The 24,774-nt window shown below is 32.8% G+C and overlaps 1 protein-coding gene across 1 annotated transcript in view; it reads left to right on the top strand.

Moving 5' to 3' along the window:
• The first annotated feature begins 2,268 nt into the window (after window positions 1-2,268).
• Window positions 2,269-24,774, top strand: part of LOC139483490 (uncharacterized) — a 59,017-nt gene continuing 36,511 nt past the window's right edge. Inside the window, exons 1-4 of the mRNA XM_071267511.1 lie at window positions 2,269-2,385; window positions 3,366-3,464; window positions 4,354-4,455; window positions 24,633-24,743. Coding sequence (XP_071123612.1) covers window positions 2,269-2,385; window positions 3,366-3,464; window positions 4,354-4,455; window positions 24,633-24,743 — 429 coding nt within the window. The remainder of the gene's footprint in view (window positions 2,386-3,365; window positions 3,465-4,353; window positions 4,456-24,632; window positions 24,744-24,774) is intronic.

Genomic DNA, 24,774 nt, shown 5'->3' on the forward strand with positions numbered 1-24,774 from the left:
CATATACTCAACACAAACATATGACATAGCCATAACACTCATATACTCAACACAAACATATGACCTAGCCATAACACTCATATACTAAACACAAACATATGACCTAGCCATGACACTCATTTACTCAACACCATCAAGTGACCTAGCAATGAAAGACTTTTACTCAACACAAACATATGACCTAACCATGACACTCTTTATACTCAACACATCAAGTGACCTAGCAATGAAATACTTTTACTCAACACAAACATATGACCTAGCCATAACACTTATATACTCAACACAAACATATGACCTAGCCATAACACTCATATACTCAACACAAACATATGACCTAGCCATAACACTCTTATACTCAACACCATCAAGTGACCTAGCCATGAAAGACTTTTACTCAACACAAACATATGACCTAGCCTTAACACTCCTATACTCAACACATATATATGACCTAGCCATAGCACTCTTATACTCAACACCAAAATGTGACATAGCAATGACACTCTTATATTTAACACAAACATGTGACAACAGTGACATACTTATACTCAACACCATTATGTGACCTGGCAATGACACACTTATACTCAACACCAACAGCAATGACACTCTTATACTCAACACAAACATGTGACATATCAATGACATTGTATACTTAACACCAACATGATCATAATAAGCAACAACACATATGATATGAAGCAACTGTTATACATCACACAAACATTTTACATGAACATACCACTAAATACTTTTTACACTTTAATCATTACTCTGAATCAACAAAAACTACTGTTAATCAGACAGGTTTAATGGACAACATATATTTGTTAGAATTATATAAAGTGGGTCTCATTTTCCTGTCTCATTATTCTGAATCAGAAAATATAATTTGTTTTTATTTTTATTGAAATTATATTTTTTTTTAAACTTTGATCATCATTGTTAATCAGACAGATTTAATAAACAACAACAAATATTTGTTAGAATTATAATAAGTGGGGTCTCATTTTATTCGTAACACAGAACTGAATCAGATAGTAAAGGTTTTATTTTGTTTCCTGACAATAAATTATTTTATTTACATCTGATTTTAATGAGAAGTTGATGAGAACAAGTTGTGTTAACATTTTTAGTCAGATAATGTTAATTCTACAGATCTAATGTAAAACATCTTTTAGAAATAACAAATACTTGACAGAATTATATAAAGTGGGGTCTTATTTTTCTTGTCTCTTCGTACTGAATCAGAAAATATAACTCGTTTTAATGTTTCTTGAAAAAAAGTTTTTTTTTTTTAACTTTGATCATTCTACCACACCATTATTTTATTTATTATTTTTACTGTAAGTCTGTTTTTTGTTATATCTACTTTACGTGAGTCTGCATTTATGTATGCCGTCATACGACAAAATTATTTTTATGTCTACCTGTGCGAATTTCAAACGCGCAATTTTACACCAGTAATGAAAACCTTCTTTCATTTATGGGTAGACTTTTCATAGATAAATTCAGCCGTATAAGAAAAGCAAAATGAGAATGTTAAATTTGATATATGCCTTTTTGTGCTACTTTGTTACATTTGTTGTTTATGTAGTGATATTAAGATGATAACACAATATTGACTATTGTACCCCTATTTTTGACATTTTTACTCTTTGAGTATGTTTGTTTTGTTCATGCATCGTTGACAATGTAATGGAATTTGATGCGACTGTCATACAAGTGAGAGGTTTAGCTAGCTATAAAACCAGGTTCAATCGACCATTTTCTACATTAGAAAATGCCTGTACCAAGTCAGGAATATGACAGCTGTTATCCATTCGTTTGATGTGTTTGGACTTTTGATTTTGCCTTTTGATTTTTGATTTTCCTTTTTGAATTTTCCTCGGAGTTCAGTATTTTTGTGTTTTTACTTTCTACTGAATCATTGTAAATCAGACAGATTTAATGGACAACAAATATTTGTTAGAATTATACAAAGTGGGGTCTCATTTTAATTGTCTTGTCCAACTGAGTCCATTGATATAAATATTGTTTATGTTTCTTGAAAAAAGTTTTTTTTTTTTAACCTGACAGTTCTAATGGAAGTTCTGACATCTCACAATAAAACATGTTGTTTATTTGTTGTTTATGTAGAATATAAATACAAGTGTGACTGGTCATTTTATTCAGTTTTGACCACTGATTCATGTGATATATATTTTGTTTATATTTATTACACAACATTGTCCAGTTTATGACACAAGTTTTGATGTCTGTTATATGTTGATATTACAGAGAGGAACGACACCATTAATGAGGGCGGCTCGTAGGGGACACCTGGAGGTACTGATGTACCTCGTCAGTCAGGGCAGTCGATTAGAGGCCACAGACACCAAGGTAATGATAGATTTAATCACCTTACTCTGACCAAACACAACTTTATACAAAATCTACACAAAATCATGTTGTTAATGAGACAGTTTTAATGGACAACAAATATTTGTTAGAATTATATAAAGTGGGGTCTCATTTTATTCGTAACACAGAACTGAATCAGAAAATATAATTTGTTTTTATTTTTATTGAAATTATATTTTTTTTTAAACTTTGATCATCATTGTTAATCAGACAGATTTAATAAACAACAACAAATATTTGTTAGAATTATATTAAGTGGGGTCTCATTTTATTCGTAACACAGAACTGAATCAGACAGCAAAGGTTTTATTTTGTTTCTTGACAAAAATTATTTTATTTACATCTGATTTTAATGAAAAGTTGAGGAGAACAAGTTGTGTTAACATCTTAAGTCAGATAATGTTAATTCTACAGATCTTATGTAAAGCATCTTTTAAAAAATAACAAATACTTGACAGAATTATATAAAGTGGGGTCTTATTTTTCTTGTCTATTTGTACTGAATCAGAAAATATAACTCGTTTTAATGTTTCTTGAAAAAAGTTTTTTTTTAACTTTGATTTTTATACTGATTCTAAACAAAATCATGTTGTTGATCATTCTACTTAATCATTGTTAATCTGCCAAATTCAATGGACAACAAATATTTGTTAGAATTATATAAAGTGGGGCCTCATTTTAATTGTCTTGTCCAGCTGAGTCCATTGATATTAATATTGTTTATGTTTCTTGAAAAAAGTTTTTTTTTAACCTGACAGTTCTGATGGAAGTTCTGACATCTCACAATAAAACATGTTGTTTATTTGTTGTTTATGTAGAATATAAATACAAGTGTGACTGGTCATTTTATTCAGTTTTGACCACAGATTCATGTGATATATATTTTGTTTATATTTATTACACAACATTGTCCAGTTTATGACACAAGTTTTGATGTCTGTTATATGTTGATATTACAGTGGGGAACGACACCAATAATGGAGGCGGCTATGAGAGGACACCTGGAGGTAGTGATGTACCTCGTCAGTCACGGCAGTCAGTTAGAAGTCACAGACCGGGTAATGATAGATATAATCACCTTACTCTGACAAAACACCATTTTATACAGAATCTACACAAAATCATGTTGTTAATCAGACAGGTTTATTGAACAACAAATATTTGTTAAAATTATATAAAGTGGATTCTCAGTTTGTTCGTAACACAGAACTGAATCAGATAGTAAAGGTTTTATTTTGTTTCCTGATAAAAAAAAATATTTTGTTTACATTTTATTTTAATGATAAGTTGATAAGAACAAGTTGTGTTAACATCTTAAGTCAGATAATGTTAATTCTACAAATCTAATGTAAAACATCTTTTTAAAAAATAACAAATACTTGACAGAATTATATAAAGTTGGGTCTTATTTTTCTTGTCTCTTTGTACTGAATCAGAAAATATAACTCGTTTTTATGTTTCTTGAAATTTTTTTTTTTTTCAACTTTGATCATTCTACTTAATCATTGTTAATCAGACGGGTTTAATGGAGACCTAATATTTGACAGAATTATATAAAGTGGGGTATAATTTTTCTTATCTCTTTGCACTGAATCAGAAAATATAAATTGTTTCAATGTTTCTTGAATTTTTTTTTTTCAACTTTGATTATTCTACAGACATGACAGAATCAACATAAAATCATATTGCTAATCAGACATGTAAAATGGACAACAAATACTTGTTAGACTTATATAAAATAGGGTTTGCTATTATTTTTACCTGTTTTGAAGAACTGCATCAGAAAATATATATTTAGTTTATAATCTTAATCTACCATTTATTAGTTTATACACAAGTATTATTGGATATTTTTTTCTCCGATGTTATATTGTGATACATTGTTTGACTCCTCTCTTGATTTGTTATCACACACCATTAACATGTTTATATTTTATATTGTTATAGACTGGACGGACAGCTTTACATCTTGCTGCTGGGAACGGACATATTGATGTAACAAAATGCTTAATAGATCAAGGATGCAGTCCTTGGTTGAAAACAAAATGGGTAACATTCATTTTTATCCTTATTCACTATCTTTATTAACGAAAAATGTATACATTTTAAATTGATATATAAAAATTTTACTTGATATTGTGTGAACAAAGTATTTAACATTATGCAGTCACTAGAATTACAAACATTAATCATACCAACCCAAAAACCAAACTCTAAATCACCAAACAACACTAACAAAAAATCAAAGTATTTAACATGGTGTAGTCACTTGATTTACAAACATTAATCAAACCAACCCACAGACCACACTTTAAATCACCAATCAAATCTTAACACACGGACAAATAATCAAAGTATTAAACATGGTGTAGTCACTTGATTTACAAACATTAATCATACCAACCAACAGACCACACTTTAAATCACCTATCAAATCTGAACACACGGACAAATAATCAAAGTATTTAACATGGTGTAGTCACTTGATTTACAAACATTAATCATACCAACCAACAGACCACACTTTAAATCACCAATCAAATATTAACACACAGACAAATAATCAAAGTATTTAACATGGTGTAGTCATTTGATTTACAAACATTAATCATAACAACCCACAGACCACACTTTAAATAACCAATCAACATGGACAAATAATCAAAGTATTTAACATGGTGTAGTCACTTGAATTACGAACATTAATCATACCAACCCACATACCACACTTAAAATCACCAATCAAAACGGACAAAAAATTAAAGTATTTAACATGGTACAGTCACTTGATTTACAAAAAATAATCAGACCAACCCACATACCACACTTTAAATCACCAAACAAAACGGACAAATAATCATAGTATTTAACATGGTGTAGTCACTAGAATTACAAACATTAATCACAACAACCCACAGAAAACACTTTAAATCATCAATCAAATCTTAACACATAGACAAATAATCTTAACACATAGACAAATAAACTTAACACATAGACAAATAATCAAAGTATTTAACATGGTGTAGTCACTTGATTTACAAACATTAATCAGACCAACCCACATACCACACTTTGAATCACCAATCAACACGGAAAAATAATCACAGTATTTAACATGGTGTAGTCACTTGATTTACAAACATTAATCAGACCAACCCACATACCACATTTTAAATCCCCAATCAACACGGACAAATAATCAAAGTATTTAACATGGTGTAGTCACTTGATTTACAAACATTAATCAAACCAGCCAACAGACCACTATTAAAATCACCAATCAATTCTTAACACACAGACAAATAATCAAAGTATTTAACATGGTGTAGTCACTTGATTTACAAAAATTAATCAGAACAACTCACAGACCACACTTTAAATCACCAATTAACACGGACAAATAATCAAAGTATTTAACATGGTGTAGTCAGTAGAATTACAAACATTAATCAGACCAACCCACAGACCACACTTTAAATCACCAATCAAATCTGAACTGACAGACACATAATCAAAAGTATTTAACATGGTGCAGCACTAGAATTACAAACATTAATCAGACCAACCCACAGACCACACTTTAAATCATCAATCAAATGTTAACACATAAACAAATAATCAAAGTATTTAAAATGGTGTAGTCACTTGATTTACAAACATCAATCAGACCAACCCACAGACCACACTTTAAATCACCAATCAACACGGACAAATAATCAAAGTATTTAACATGGTGTAGTCACTAGAATTACAAACATTAATCAGACCAACCCACCCACCACACTTTCAATCACCAATCAAATCTTAACTGACAGACAAATAATCAAAAGTATTTAACATGGTGCAGTCACTAGAATTACAAACATTAATCAGACCAACCCACAGACCACACTTTAAATCACCAATCAACACAGACAAATAATCAAAGTATTTAACATGGTGTAGTCACTAGAATTACAAACATTAATCATACCAACCCACAGACCACACTTTAAATCATCAATCAAATCTTAACACATGGACAAATAATCAAAGTATTTAACATGGTGTAGTCACTTGATTTACGAACATTTATCAGACCAACCCACAGACCACTCTTTAAATCACCAATCAACACGGACAAATAATCAAAGTACTTAACATGGTGTAGTCACTAGAATTACAAACATTAATCAGACGAACCCACAGACCTTACTTTAAATCAGCAATCAACACGGACAAATAATTAAAGTATTTAACATGGTGTAGTCTCTTGATTTACAAACATTAATCACACCAACCCACAGACCACACTTTAAATCACCTATCAAATCTTAACACACAGACAAATAATCAAAGTATTTAACATGGTGTAGTCACTTGATTTACAAACATTAATCAAATCAACCCACAGACCACACTTTAAATTACCAATCAACACGGACAAATATTCAAAGTATTTAACATAATGTAGTCACTTGATTTACAAACATTAATCAAACCAACCCACAGACCACACTTTATATCACCAATCAAATTTTAACACACAGATAAATAATCAAAGTAGTTAAAATGGTGTAGTCACTATAGTTACAAACATTAATCAGACCAACAAACACACCACACTTTAAATCACAAATCAACACAGGCAAATACAGTATTTGACATGGTGCAGTCACTAGAATTACAAACATTAATCATACCAACCCACAGACCACACTTTAAATCACCAATCAACACAGACAAATAGTCAAAGTAGTTGACATGTTACAGTCACTCGTATTACAAACATTAATCAGACCAACCCACAGACTACACTTTAAATCACCAATCAACACGGACAAATCATCAAAGTATTTTACATGGTGTAGTCACTTGATTTACAAACATTATTCAGACCAACCCACATACCACATTTTAAATCACCAATCAACACAGACAAATAATCAAAGTATTTAACATGGTGTAGTCACTAGAATTACAAACATTAATCATACCAACCAACAGACCACACTTTAAGTAAACAATCAACACGGACAAATAAAGTATTTAACATGGTGTAGTCACTTGAATTACAAACATTAATCATACCAACCCACAGACCACACTTAAAATCACCAATCAAATCTTAACTGACAGACAAATAATTAAAAGTATTTAAGATGGTGCAGTCACTAGAATTACAAACATTAATTTGACCAATCCACAGACCACACTTCAAAATACCAATCAACACGGAAAATAATCAAAGTATTTAACATGGTGTAGTCTCTTGATTTACAAACATTAATCACACCAACCCACAGACCACACTTTAAATCACCAATCAAATATTAACACAGAGACAAATAATCAAAGTATTTAACATGGTGTAGTCACTTGATTTACAAACATTAATCAAATCAACCCACAGACCACACTTTAAATCACCAATCAACACGGACAAATATTCAAAGTATTTAACATAATGTAGTCACTTGATTTACAAACATTAATCAAACCAACCCACAGACCACACTTTATATCACCAATCAAATTTTAACACACAGATATATAATCAAAGTAGTTAAAATGAGGTAGTCACTAGAATTACAAACATTAATCAGACCAACCAACACACCACACTTTAAATCACAAATCAACACAGGCAAATAAAGTATTTAACATGGTGCAGTCACTAGAATTACAAACATTAATCATACCAACCCACAGACCACACTTTAAATCACCAATCAACACAGACAAATAGTCAAAGTAGTTGACATGTTACAGTCACTAGAATTACAAACATTAATCAGACCAACCCACAGACTACACTTTAAATCACCAATCAACACGGACAAATCATCAAAGTATTTTACATGGTGTAGTCACTTGATTTACAAACATTAATCATACCAACCAACAGACCACACTTTAAATCACCAATCAACACGGACAAATAAAGTATTTAACATGGTGTAGTCACTTGAATTACAAACATTAATCAGACCAACCCACAGACCACACTTCAAATCACCAATCAACACGGACAAATAATCAAAGTATTTAACATGGTGTAGTCACTTGATTTACAAACATTAATCAGACCAACCCACAGACCACACTTCAAATCACCAATCAAATCTTACCTGATAGACAAAAAATCAAAAGTATTTAACATGGTGCAGTCACTAGAATTACAAACATTAATCAGACCAACCCACAGACCACACTTCAAATCACCAATCAACACGGACAAATAATCAAAGTATTTAACATGGTGTAGTCACTTGATTTACAAACATTAATCAGACCAACACACAGACCACACTTTAAGTCATCAATCAAATCTTAACACATGGACAAAATTTTAATAATCAAAGTATTTAACATGGTGTAGTCACTTGATTTACAAACATTAATCAGACCAACCTACAGACCATACTTTAAATAACCCATCGACACGGACAAATAATCAAAGTATTTAACATGGTGTAGCCACTAGAATTACAAACATTAATCAGACCAACCAACGGACCACACTTTAAATCACCAATCAACACGGACAAATAATCAAGTATTTAACATGGTGTAGTCACTAGAATTCCTAACATTAATCAGACGAACCCACAGACCACACTTTAAATCACCAATCAACACGGACAAATAATCAGACCAACCAACAGACCGCACTTTAAATCACCAATCAACACGGACAAATAATCAAAGTATTTAACATGGTGGAGTCACTAGAATTACAAACATTAATCACACCAACCCACAGACCACACTTTAAATCACCAATCAAATCTTAACACACAGACAGATACTCAAAATATTTAACATGGTGTAGTCTCTTGATTTACAAACATTAATCATACCAACCAACAGACCACACTGTAAATCACCAATCAAATCTTAACACACAGAAAAATAATCAAAGTATTTAACATTGTGTAGTCACTTGATTTACGAACATTAATCAAACCAACCCACAGACCACACTTTAAATCACCAATCAACACGGACAAATAATCAAAATATTTAACATGATTCAGTCACTTGATTTACAAACATTACTCAAACCAACCCACATACCACACTTTATATCACCAATCAAATATTTACACAGAGATAAATAATCAAAGTATTTGACATGGTGTAGTCCCTAGAATTACAAACATTAATCAGACCAACCAACACACCACACTTTAAATCACCAATCAACACAGACAAATAAAGTATTTAACATTGTGCAGTCACTAGAATTACAAACATTAATCATACCAACCAACAGACCACACTTTAAATCACCAATCAACACGGACAAATAAAGTATTTAACATGGTGTAGTCACTTGAATCACAAACATTAATCATACCAACCCACAGACCACACTTCAAATCACCAATCAAATCTTAACTGACAGACAAATAATCAAAAGTATTTAACATGGTGCAGTCACTAGAATTACAAACATTAATCAGACCAACCGACAGACCACACTTCAAATCACCAATCAACACGGACAAATAATCAAAGTATTTAACATGGTGTAGGCACTTGATTTACAAACATTAATCAGACCAACCCACAGACCACACTTTAAATCATCAATCAAATCTTAACACATGGACAAAATTTTAATAATCAAAGTATTTAACATGGTGTTGTCACTTGATTTACAAACATTAATCAGACCAAGCCACAGACCATACTTTAAATAACCTATCAACACGGACAAATAATCAAAGTATTTAACATGGTGTAGCCACTAGAATTACAAACATTAATCAGACCAACCAACGGACCACACTTTAAATCACCAATCAACACGGACAAATAATCAGTGCAAACCAACAGACCTCACTTTAAATCACCAATCAACACGGACAAATAATCAAAGTATTTAACATGGTGTAGTCACTAGAATTACAAATATTAATCACACCAACCCACAGACCACAATTTAAATCACCAATCAAATCTTAACACACAGACAAATAATCAAAATATTTAACATGGTGTAGTCTCTTGATTTACAAACATTAATCATACCAACCAACAGACCACACTGTAAATCACCAATCAAATCTTAACACACAGAAAAATAATCAAAGTATTTAACATGGTGTAGTCACTTAATTTACAAACATTAATCAAACCAACCCACAGACCACACTTTAAATCACCAATCAACACGGACAAATAATCAAAGTATTTAACATGGTGTAGTCACTAGATTTACAAACATTAATCAAACCAACCCACAGACCACACTTTAAATCACCAATCAACACAGACAAATAATCAAAGTATTTAACATGGTGTAGTCACTTGATTTACGAACATTAATCAAACCAACCTACAGACCACACTTTAAATCACCAATCAACACAAACAAATAATCAAAGTATTTAACATGGTGTAGTCACTTGATTTACAAACATTAATCAAACCAACCCACAGACCACACTTTATATTACCAATCAAATCTTTACACAGAGATAAATAATCAAAGTATTTAACATGGTGTAGTCCCTAGAATTACAAACATTAATCAGACCAACCAACACACAACACTTTAAATCACCAATCAACACAGACAAATAAAGTATTTAACATTGTGCAGTCACTAGAATTACAAACATTAATCTTACCAACCCACAGACCACACTTTAAATCACCAATCAACACAGACAAATAATCAAAGTAGTTGACATGTTGCAGTCACTAGAATTACAACCATAAATCAGACCAACCCACATACTTCACTTTAAATCACCCATCAACACAGACAAATAATCAAAGTATTTAAAATGGTGTAGTCACTAGAAGTACAAACATTAATCATACCAACCAACACACCACACTTTAAATCACCAATCAACACGGACAAATAATCAAAGTATTTAACATGGTGTAGTCACTTGATTTACAAACATTAATCAAACCAACCCACAGACCACACTTTAAATCACCAATCAACACGGACAAATCATCAAAGTATTTAACATGGTGTAGTCACTTGATTTACAAACATTAATCAGACCAACCCACATACCACATTTTAAATCACCAATCAACACAGACAAATAATCAAAGTATTTAACATGGTGTTGTCACTAGAATTACAAACATTAATCAGACCAACCAACAGACCACACTTTAAATCACCAATCAAATCTTAACACACAGACAAATAATCAAAGCATTTAACATGGTGCAGTCACTAGAATTACAAACATTAATCAGACCAACCCACAGACCACACTTTAAATCACCAATCAACACAGACATATAATCAAAGTATTTAACATGGTGTAGTCACTTGATTTACAAACATTAATCAGACCAACCAACAGACCACATTTTAAATCACCAATCAAATCTTAACACACAGACAAATAATGGTGACCACATTTTAAATCACCAATCAACACGGACAAATAATCAAAGTATTTAACATGGTGTAGTCTCTTGATTTACAATATTAATCACTCCAACCCGCAGACCACGCTTTAAATCGCCAATCAAATCTTACCACACAGACAAATAATCAAAGTATTTAAGATGGTGTAGTCTTTTGATATACAAACCTTAATCATACCAACCAACAGACCACACTTTAAATCACCAATCAAATCTTAACACACTGACAAATAATCAAAGTATTGAACATGGTGTAGTCACTTGATTTACAAACATTAATCAGACCAACCATCAGACCACACTTTAAATCACCAATCATATCTTAACACACCGACAAATAATGGTGACCACACTTTAAATCACCAATCAACATGGACAAATAATCAAAGTATTTAACATGGTGTAGTCACTAGAATAACAAACATTAATCAGATCAACCCACAGACTACGCTTTAAATCACAAATCAACACAGATAAATAATCAAAGTATTTAACATGGTGTAGTCACTAGAACTACAAACAATAACCATACCAACCAAAAGACCACACTTAAAATTACCAATCAACACGGTCAAATAATAAAAGTATTTAACATGGTGTAGTCACTTGAATTACAAACATTAATCATACCAACCCACAGACCACACTTCAAATCACCAATCAAATCTTAACACACAGACACATACTCAAAGTATTTTACATGGTGTAGTCACTTGATTTACAAACATTAATCAGACCAACCAACAGACCACAATTTAAATCACCAATCAACACAGACAAATAATCAAAGTATTTAACATGGTGCAGTCACTAGAATTACAAACATTAGTCATTCAAACCCACAGACCACACTTTAAATCACCAATCAACACGGAAAAATAATCAAAGTATTTAATATGGTGTAGTCACTTGATTTACAAACATTAATCAGACCAACCCACAGACCACACTTTAAATCACCAATCAACACAGACAAATAATCAAAGTATTTAACATGGTGTAGTCACTTGATTTACAAACATTAATCAGACCAACCAACAGACCACACTTTAAATCACCAATCAAATCTTAACACACAGACAAATAGTGGTGACCACACTTTAAATCACCAATCAACACGGACAAATAATCAAAGTATTTAACATGGTGTAGTCACTAGAATTACAAACATTAATCAGACCAACCCACAGACCACACTTTAAATCACCAATCAATCTTAACACACAGACAAATATTCAAAGTATTTAACATAGTGTAGTTACTTGATTTACAAACATTAATCAGACCAACCAACAGACCACACTTTAAATCACCAATCAAATCTTAACACACGGACAAATAATCAAAGTATTTAACATGGTGTAGTCACTTGATTTACAAACATTAATCAGAACAACCAACAGACCACACTTTAAATCACCAATCAAATCTTAACACACGGACAAACAATCAAAGTATTTAACATGGTGTAGTCTTTAGAATTACAAACATTAATCAACACAGACAAATTATCAAAGTATTTAACATGGTGTAGTTACTTGATTTACAAACATTAATCATACCAACCCACAAACCACACTTTAAATCACCAATCAACACAGTCAAATAATCAAAGTATTTAACATGGTGTAGTCACTTGATTTACAAACATTAATCATACCAACCCACAAACCACACTTTAAATCACCAATCAACACAGACAACTAATCAAAGTATTTAACATGGTGCAGTCACTTGATTAACAACTTTTAACGTGAGTCATCAAAACTGATATACCATAATTCCAACAATGTCAACAAAGGGATAACCAATCAAATCATGTCAATACAATGATCACCTAGCAATCACTACCAACACACCTTCCACCAATCATACATTGCAAATACACCTTCCACCAATCAGACATTACAAACACACCTTCCACCAATCATACATTACAAACACACCTTCCACCAATCATACATTACAAACACATCTACCACCAAACATACATTACAAACACGTCTTCCACCAATCATACATGACAAACATACCTTCCACCAATCATACATTACAACCACACCTTCCACCAATCATACACTACAAACACACCGTCCACCAATCATACATTACAAACACACATTCCACCAATCATACATTACAAACACACCTCACACCAATCATACATGACAAACACACCTCCCACCAATCATACACTACAAACACACCTCCCACCAATCATACATGACAAACACACCTCCCACCAATCATACACTACAAACATACCTCCCACCAATCATACATGACAAACACACCTTCCACTAATCATACATTACAAACACACCTTCCACCAATCATACATTACAAACATACCTTCCACCAATCATACACTACCAACATACCTTCCACTACCAACATACCTTCCACCAATCATACACTACCAACATACCTTCCACTACCAACATACCTTCCACCAATCATACACTACCAACACAACTTCCATCATTTTATATTGTACCAACAAACCTATCACAAATCAAACACTACCAACATACCTTTCAGCAATTATACACTACTAAAATACATTCCACCAATCATACACTACCAACATACCTTCAAACAATCATACACTTCCAACATACCTTCCACCACGCATACACTTCCAACATACCTTCCAGCGATCAAAAGAGAAAAGGAAATACCGTAACGCTTTCCACTTTAGTTCTATTGTTAGGGATTTAGTTGTGTCGTTATGACGTCATATTCAATGTAAACAAGGAAACGCTGTCATTAGGTAACGTTTTTTTTTTTTTTTTTATAACAAACATTTTTTTTAAATGAATTAGTATTGAGTTCCTTTCTTAGACTGATAAATATACATTTTATTCAAAGTCTCATGCAAACAAGACCAAAAACGGAAGTAGATTTCTGCGTAGATCCAGAAATTCAAAAACGCGACAAAAAAAAATTGAATGATTTTGAGTTCGCTAGTACAATGAAAATATCTGGAAAATTTTTCCGATATTTTTTTCATTTTTTTTATTGAATTTTCTACTGTTATTGGGGACTTCGTCCCCATAATACTTTAACCACACACCCAATATCTTACCATACTTTACCCACACAGCAAATATATTATCATACTTTACCCAAACACCTGCCATCTTATCTTACTTTACCAACAAAAGTACCATATTATTATACTTTACCTATACACCCACTATCTTATCATACTTTACCCTCACAACTACCATCTTATCTTACTTTACCCATACGACTACCATATCATCATACTTTACCAACATATCAACAAACGTATCTTACTTTACCCACAGAACTACCATCTTATCATACTTTAACCACACAACTACCATCTTATCTTACTTTACCCACACACCTGCCATCTTATCTTACTTTACCCACACAACTACCATCTTATCATACATTGCCAACACACCTACCATCTTATCATACTTTACTCATACACCTACTATCTTATCATACTTTACCAGGACACCTACCATCTTATATTACTTTACCCACACACCTACCATCTTATCTTACTTTACCCACACACCTACCATCTCATCAAACTTTACCCACACACCTGCAATCTTATCTTATTTTATCCACACAACTACCATTTTATCATACTTAACCCACACAACTACCATCTTATCTTACTTTACCAGGACACCTACCATCTTATATTACTTTACCCACACACCTACCATCTTATCTTACTTTACCCACACACCTACCATCTAATCATACTTAACACACACACCTACCATCTTAGCATACTTTATCCAAACACCTACCATCTTATCATATTTTACCTACACGACTACTATATTATATTACTTTACCCACACACCTACAATCTTGTCATACTTTACCCACACAACTACCATCTTGTCTTACTTTACCGACATGCCGTCCATCTTATCTAACTTGACCCACACAATTAACAGCTTATTATACTTTACCCACATAACTACCATCTTATCATACGTTACCCTCACAACTACCATCTTATCATACTTTACCCACACACCTACCATCTTATCATACTTTACCCATACAGCTATCATCTTAACATTCTTTACCCACACTCCTACCATCTCATCATACTTTTTCAACACAACTATCATTTCATCATACTTTACCGACACATTTTTCATCTTATTATATATTACCCACACAACTACCATCTTATACTTTACTCACACAACTACCATCTTATTCTTTATCCACACAACTACCATTTTATTTTACTTTACCAACACACCTACTGTCTTATCATACTTTAACCATACAACTACCATCTTATCTAACTTTACCAGCAAAAGAACCATAATATTTTACTTTACCCTTACGCCCACTATCTTATCATACTTTACCTACACACTTGACAGCTTATCATACTTTACCAATACAAATTCAATCTTATCATGTTTTACCCACATAACTACCATATTATGATACTTTACCCACACACCTACTGTATTATCATACTATACTCACATAACTACCATCTTATCATACTTTATCCACACACCTACCATCTTATCATACTTTACCCACACACCTTACCGTCTATAGTTTACCAACATACTTACCATCTTATCATACTATTCCCACATGACTACCATCTTATCATACTTTACCAATACAACTACCATATTATCATACTTTACCCACACACCTACCGTCTTATAGTTTACCAACATATTTACCATATTATCATACTATTCCCACATGGCTACAACCATATTATACTTTACCCACACACCTACTATCTAATCCTAATTTACCCACACAACTAACATCTTATCTTACTTTACCGACACAACTACCATCGTATCTTACCTTACCCACACAACTACCATCTTATCATACTTTACCCATACAACTTTGATCTTATCTGACTTTACCGACACATCTATCATCTTATCATACTTTAACAACACACCTATTAACTTAACTTACTTTACCCATACAACTACCATTTTATGATACTTTTCCAACACACCTACCATCTTATTATACTTTACCTACACACCCACCATCTAATCATAATTCACCCATACAACTATCATCTTATAATACTTTACCCACACAACTACCATCCTATCTTACTTTACCATACAACTACAATCTTATTATACTTTACCAGCACACCTACCATTTTATCATCCTTTACCCATACAAATATCATCTTATCATACTTCAACCATACAACTACGATTTTATCATACTTTACCCACACACCTACCATCTTGTCTTACTTTAGCCACACAACTACCATCTTATCCCACTTTACCAGCACAACTACGATTTTATTATACTTTACCCACACACCTACCATCTTGTCTTACTTTAGCCACACAACTACCATCTTATCCCACTTTACCAGCACAACTACCATTTTATCATACTTTACCCACACACCTACTTACATATCTTACTTTACCCACAGAACTACCATCTTTACCATACTTTACCAACCCAACTATATAGCTACCAGCTGATCATACTTAACCAACACAACTACCATCTATAATACTCCAACAACACATCATTCACTACCCACACACTCACCATGGAAGGCTCTAGCATTAAATCAAGTCTGTTAAGACTGTTTTGGACAAATTAAGACCAATCAAGAAAAGTAACGTTCAAAACTTTCAGATCGGGTTAAGATCCGTTTAGTGTGTCAGAATGATATATGGAGTTACGCCCCTTCATGTGTATGATATATTGTATTATAAATGCTAGAATAAAAAACGTATATTATTTTGAATTATTAAACATAAAATCATTTGTTGACTTTTTATTTCTGTTGGTCTTTTTTTAAAGGGATTAGAGAATTAATAATATATACATACAGTTTTGTTAGTTTGTTTTGTTGTGGAAATAAATTATCCACCAAGAACTGTTTCTGGTTTTATTTTTTTTTTTCTTGTGTTAATTTATGTATTTATGTACTTATTCTTTGAAAAAAGTAATTGCAAATTTTAAACGTAACACTAACAAAAGAGTGACAACAACATCTTATAAATTTCATACGTCCAAATCACGTTTCTGCATTTTACTTCATCAGGAACGATCAACGCAAAATACAAATATTTTATATGTCAGACAATTTATATCGTTAATTTCGTTATCCTCTTAAGGCCACATCAGGGAACCATGTCTCCGTTTGAACTAAGCTTCGGAAACTGCTCTAGATCTTAGACCGTGAAGTGTTAAAACTATAAATAGCATACCATCGGAAAGAGAAGGATGTCGATGGGGTTTTACAGAATAGAGAATGATCGGCTATAATATGAATAATAGAGAAAATGGGGAAAAAATAAAGAATGGAGAATAATAAGGTGCTTAAATATAAAGAATTGATAATAATAGACAAAAAGTATTAACAATAGAAAAAACCCCGGCCTAAACATTAAAGAATACAGAAATGAAGGACCCCCTCCAGATCATCATAGATTAAAACAAAATAACCTAAGTATATGTCTTAGAAAATCTGTTTATAAATGCGCTTATCCTTTCTTTCATTTGAATAAAAAACTCATTTAATATAAAATATGTATTTATTCCTTTATTCAGATTGCACTATTATAAATAATTGTTCTTCGTCTTGTCCCTCTAAACTGTAAAAGTAACGTATGTATGCTTTACTATTCGGTCTATAAAGATTAAGTTCTATGGTATGTTCCAATAATCCAAATGTAATAAAAACAACAATCCATAAAATAATCCGCAAACTTAGCATAGTTAAAAAGATATACGATATTGAAAATGCATTTTTTTTCTATCAAAAATGTATGGTCGTGTATTTGTAACTCTAGGTGTTTACCTAAAATGTATTGAATATGTAAAAGTATAGATTTTTTCTCAAATATTTGCCAAAAGAAACATTTTCCGAAAAAAACAATCCATATAATAATGTTTTGTCCTTTAATTCTTTTGTAGGGGTCCGTAGAAATACCACAAAAGACCCCTTAAGTGCACTAAGAACAAAAAATTGCATTAAATACCTGATGGAATGATAAAATTGACACAAAAGACATTGCATAAATAAGTTAACATTTTAAAAATAAATAATTTTAAGTTTTATAATCATATCTTAAGTAATTAGAAAGTTATTTAATGTTTTATCAACACGTGCCACACTCAGTTGATTGTAATCTATAGAAATTCATGTTCGTTCAACCTTGACCCGTTTTGAATACACTAGTATACTTATAAAAAATGTTTATGTTATGTTATTTTATGTTGTTCTTTTTTTATGGTATAGTTATTACTGCCGTATCTATTTTGCTTTTCTGTCTGTTATAGTTTTTACTTCTGTGTAAAAGTGTATTTTCTACTTATTTTTGTTTCTTTTAATTTCGTTTGCTTGTTTCGTAAGTTCACTTTTTTAAGTTCTCTAGTAATGTTTTATAAAAATATTTTAAAATAGTAAAAAATGTGTAGTGTTTGTTTACCAACACATACTGACATAGAAGATACACATGTTTCGCAAAGTATAACAGTTTATTACATTTTTGTTGAGCCTGCAACTTTTGTTGCAAAAGCGAGACATAGCGATCCACAAACCACAAATATTCACTTTGTGGCTAAAATGTTTGAAACTTTAATAACTTTCTTAAACTATCCAGGATTTCTACTAAACTATGACAGAAGCTTGTTTATGATCATAAGATAGCTGAAAAAAGAACTGTTTATCCGTATTTTTATTTATAACTGACTTTTTTGATCACTTTGCGTCCGTCGTCCGTCGTCGTCGTTAACTTTTTACATTTTGAACTTCTTCTAGAGAACCACTGAATGGAATGAAACCAAACATGGCATGAATGTTTCTTATGAGGTGCTGACCAAGTGTTGTTACTTTGTAGCCGATCCATTGTCCAAGATGGCCACCGGCGGCGGACTTAGTTTAACATAGGACCCTATGGGAAATGTATACAAATGACTACTTTTAGAGAACCACTGAATGGAATGAAACCAAACATGGCATGAATATTTTTTATGAGGTGCTGACCAAGTGTTGTTACTTTGTAGCCGATCCATCATCCAAGATGTCCGCCAGCGGGGGACTTAGTTTAACATAGGACCCTAAGGGAAATGCATACAAATGACTTCTTTTAGAGAACTACTGAATGGAATGAAACTAAACATGGCATGAATGTTCCTTATGAGGTGCTGACCAAGTGTTGTTACTTTGTTGCCGATCCATCATCCAAGATGGCCGCCAGCGGGGGACTTAGTTAACATAGGACCCTACGGGCAATGCATACAAATGACTTCTTTTAGAGAACCACGGAATGGAATAAAACCAAACATGGCGTGAATGTTCCTTATGAGGTGCTGACCAAGTGTTGTTACTTTTTAGCCGATCCATCATCCAAGATGGCCGCCAGCGGGGGACTTAGTTAACATAGGACCCTACGGGAAATGCATACACATGACTTCTTTTAGAGAACCACTGAACGGAATGAAACCAAACATGGCGTGAATGTTCCTTATGAGGTGCTGACCAAGTGTTGTTACTTTGTAGCCGATCCATCATCATAGATGGCCGCCAGCGGGGGACTTAGTTAACATAGGACACTACGGGAAATGCATACAAATGACTTCTTTTAGAGAACCACTGAATGGAATGAAACCAAACATGGCGTGAATGTTCCTTATGAGGTGCTGACCAAGTGTTGTTACTTTTTAGCCGATCCATCATCCAAGATGGCCGCCAGCGGGGGACTTAGTTAACATAGGACCCTACGGGAAATGCATACAAATGACTTCTTTTAGAGAACCACTGAATTGAATGAAACCAAACATGGCATGAATGCTCCTTATCTGGTGCTGACCAAGTGTTGTTACTTTGTAGCCGATCCATCATCCAAAATGGCCGCCAGCGGGGGACTTAGTTAACATAGGACCCTACGGGAAATGCATACACATGACTTCTATAAGAGAACCACTGAACGGAATGAAACCAAACATGGCGTGAATGTTCCTTATGAGGTGCTTACCAAGTGTTGTTACTTTGTAGCCGATCCATCATCCAAGATGGCCGCCAGCGGGGGACTAAGTTAACATAGGACACTACGGGAAATGCATACAAATGACTTCTTTTAGAGAACCACTGAATTGAATGAAACCAAACATGGCATGAATGTTCCTTATCTGGTGCTGACCAAGTGATATTACTTTGTAGCCGATCCATCATCCAAGATGGCCGTCAGCAGGGGACTTAGTTTAACATTGGATCCTATGGGAAATGCATACACATGACTTCTGTTAGAGAACCACTGATTAGAATGAAACCAAACATGTCATGAATGTTCCTTATGAGGTGTTGACCAAGTGTTCTTACTTTGTAGCCGATCCATCATCCAAGATGGTTGCCAGCGGGGGACTGAGTTTAACATAGGACCCTACGGGAAATGCATAAAAATGACTTCTTTTAGAGAACCACCAAATGGAATGAAACCAAACATGGCATGAATGTTCCTTATGATGTGCTGACCAAGTGTTGTTACTTTGTAGCCGATCCATCATCCAAGATGATTGCCAGCGGGGGACTGAGTTTAACATAGGACCCTATGGAAAATATGTACAAATGTCTTTTTTTAGAGAACGATTGAATAGAATGAAACCAAACATAGCATGAATGTTCTTTATGAGATACTGACCAAGTGTGGTTACTTTGTCGCCATTGCAACATCCAAGATGGCCGCCAGTGAGGGGACTTAGTTTAACATGGGACCCTATAGGAAATGCATACAAAAGTCTACTTCTAAAGAAACACTGAATTGAATGAAATTGAACATAGCATGAATGTTCCTTTCCTTATGAGGTGCTGGCCAAGTGTTGTTACTTTTAGCCAAATTTTATATTTTTTATATGATTTCAAAAACCCAAGTAGAATCAGGTGAGCGATACAGGCTCTTGAGAGCCTCTAGTTTGTTTTTCTGTAAGCTGATATACATTCACGCTGTAAAGTTTTGAATAAAAATCACATTTTTATGTCGGGGCCTTTTAATAATCGGTCGACTACATGGAAGGGTTTTTCTCGTTATTGAAGGCCGTATTGTTGCCTTTAATTGCTTACATCCACTTCAATTTAGGAGGTTGAGCGTACACACACATGCATGTTTATCACGTCACCTTCTTTATGTGCCTGTCCCAGGTCAGTGGCTTGTAGTTCAGTGGTTGCCGTTGGTTCATGACTGTCATATTGTTTTTTTTTTTTTATAAATTAGGCCTTTAGTTTCGAATTGAATTGTTTCATATTTGTTCATGTTGGGAACTTTTACAAATGTATATATAGCCGATTATAAGGTATGGTCGCCTAATAGAGCTTACATGTGTACATCCAATTAATTTGATGGATAGTTGTTTAATTGCAAATCATATCACATCTCCTTCATTTTTTATTGAAAATGAGCTTTGATGAGTCAGACAAGCGATTGTACAGGAAAGGCCCCAGTAATAGTACAGTAAACCTGCAAGCGATTGTACAGTCAATTAATTTATCCGATATTGAAAAAAATATTATTTGTGAATCTCTACTGGTTCCAATGGCTTTTTAACTTTCAGACAGGGAAGACTATATAACAGAAATGGTACTTTGGATATTTCTGGACACAACGATTTGCACTTTAATGATTATTGATATTTTTATTGCTGTTTAGTGACAGTTCTGGTCGATTCATTAAAAGCTCCTCCATTCGACAGAAAACGTTTGTATGCATACATCGTTTTTATTATTTGATTGGTTCATATATACATATAGAATGTTTTGATTACTTAAGCTTCTAGAAGTAACATATATAGTATCATCTGTTTTTCAAGTTGGTCCAAATTGCGGTCCAAAATTAAACTTTGTTTGATTTCAACAAAAAATGTTTATATGGGGTTCTTTGATATATGCTTAATCTAACCATGTATTTAGATTTTTGATGTTTGGGCCCGGTTATCAGATTGGTCCACATTGAGGTCTAAAGGGTCAAAAATTAAACTTTGTTTGATTTCATCAAAAATTGAATTCTTGGGGTTTTTTGATATGCTGAATCTAACCATGTATTTATATTTTGGATATTGGACCATAATAGGTAATGTCCAATTTGAAATTTTTAAGTTTTTAAGTTTAAATTCTTAGACCACATTTATTGTGTTGTGTCAACTATTTAATCACAATCCAAATTCAGAGCTGTATCAAGCTTGAATGTTGTGTCCATACTTGCCCCAATGTTCAGAGTTCGAACTCTGCGGTTGTATAAAGCTATGCCCTGCGGAGCATCTGGTTCCTATTCATTTTATTGTATGAAATCTACGAAAGCACACATCCTGCATGTAATAACAATGTGTAATGAAAGCAAGTTTTTAATTAGTTAAAAATCAAGCTTATTTCAAGTCTAATTTGATGCATAACTCACAACAAAACAATTCCTGTGTTCACCAATCCATGCCTTGATCATCAATTATGAGATGACAAAAAGATATGTTAATGACTTGGGAATTTAAAATTTAATGAATACAAATTTCAATGGAAGTGAACATAATTCAGTTATGTTCAGTTGCACCTGGATCATGCATCTTGGTCAATTAATTACTAAACAAAAGATTTGTATGTTTTTTCGAGTTCTAGAAAAAACAAGGCTTCACTTATATGTTTTGTTGTTCCTAGAATACTTTAAGTATTTACAAATTCAACTGATTCAGTTATAACGTAAAACGTGCCCTTTTGTTAATTTCATGCCATAAATTAAAAAATAAAAATACATTTAAACTGGTCTTGTTTACACAAGAGGTGAAAGAAGGGAATTCACGTAATATCCAACATTTCTGACTTATGCCCAACCTGTTCGAAGTCGAAGACAAAGCAGATTGATTAAGGTGCGATCCGGTGTTGAAAGATGCCTCAGATTTTTTATTTTCAAATATCACCCTTGAACACAACACAAATAGTGTAGCAAGGCAGTTTGTTTTCCTTGATTCCGAATCATATAGACGCTTCAATGCAAAACTGCCTTGATTTAAAACGCTTGTTGATTACAGCATCGGAAAGGTATGACAAATAAACAACGCAAGTTAACTACAGTATTGGAAAGATATCAGCAAAAACCAACAGAGCAAAAAAAAAAATTTGGACAAGAATGGCCAATAAAATTTTCGAGTCGCGGCGATTTTACTGGGTCGGTCAGGGGAGGGGAAACAAACAATATTTTATTTTTGGCCTTGTATATGTAAAATTATTGCAACAATTACCTATTATTTAGCGTTTGACAATGTATAGGGAAAATCATTGCAACACTTACCTAGTATTTATTGTTTTACATTGTATAGGTAAAATTATTGCAACAATTACCTATTGTTTCTCGTTTTACATTGTATAGTTTAAATTAATGCAACAATTACCTATTATTTATTGTTTTACATTGTATAGGTAAAAGTATTTCAAGAATTACCTATTATTTATTGTTTTACATTGTATAGGTAAATTTAATGCAACAATTACCTATTATCGTTTAACATTGTATAGGTAAAATTATTGCCACAATTACCTATAATTTATTGTTTTACATTGTATAGGTAAAAGTATTGCAACAATTACATGTACCTATTATTTATTGTTTTACATTGTATAGGTAAAATTAATGTAACAATCACCTATGATTTATTGTTTTACATTATATAGGTAAAGTTATTGCAACAATTACATGTTGTATAGGTAAACTTTATTCAACAATTATCTATTATTTATTGATTTACAGTTTTTGAAATAAAAGAAGATGTGTATTTGTATGATTAATGAGAGATATTTGATATTTCAGGGTCAGACTCCCTGTGATCTAACAATAGAAAGCGATGATGATAGTTCTGATGATGAAGATGAAATAGAAGAGAAAAGGAAGAAGAAGAAGGAAGTGATGGACTTTCTTAAGGTAATTATTATTAATTCAAAGGAGATATTCA

This window comes from Mytilus edulis, chromosome 7 (assembly GCF_963676685.1).
Source record: "Mytilus edulis chromosome 7, xbMytEdul2.2, whole genome shotgun sequence".
Taxonomy (NCBI): domain Eukaryota; kingdom Metazoa; phylum Mollusca; class Bivalvia; order Mytilida; family Mytilidae; genus Mytilus; species Mytilus edulis.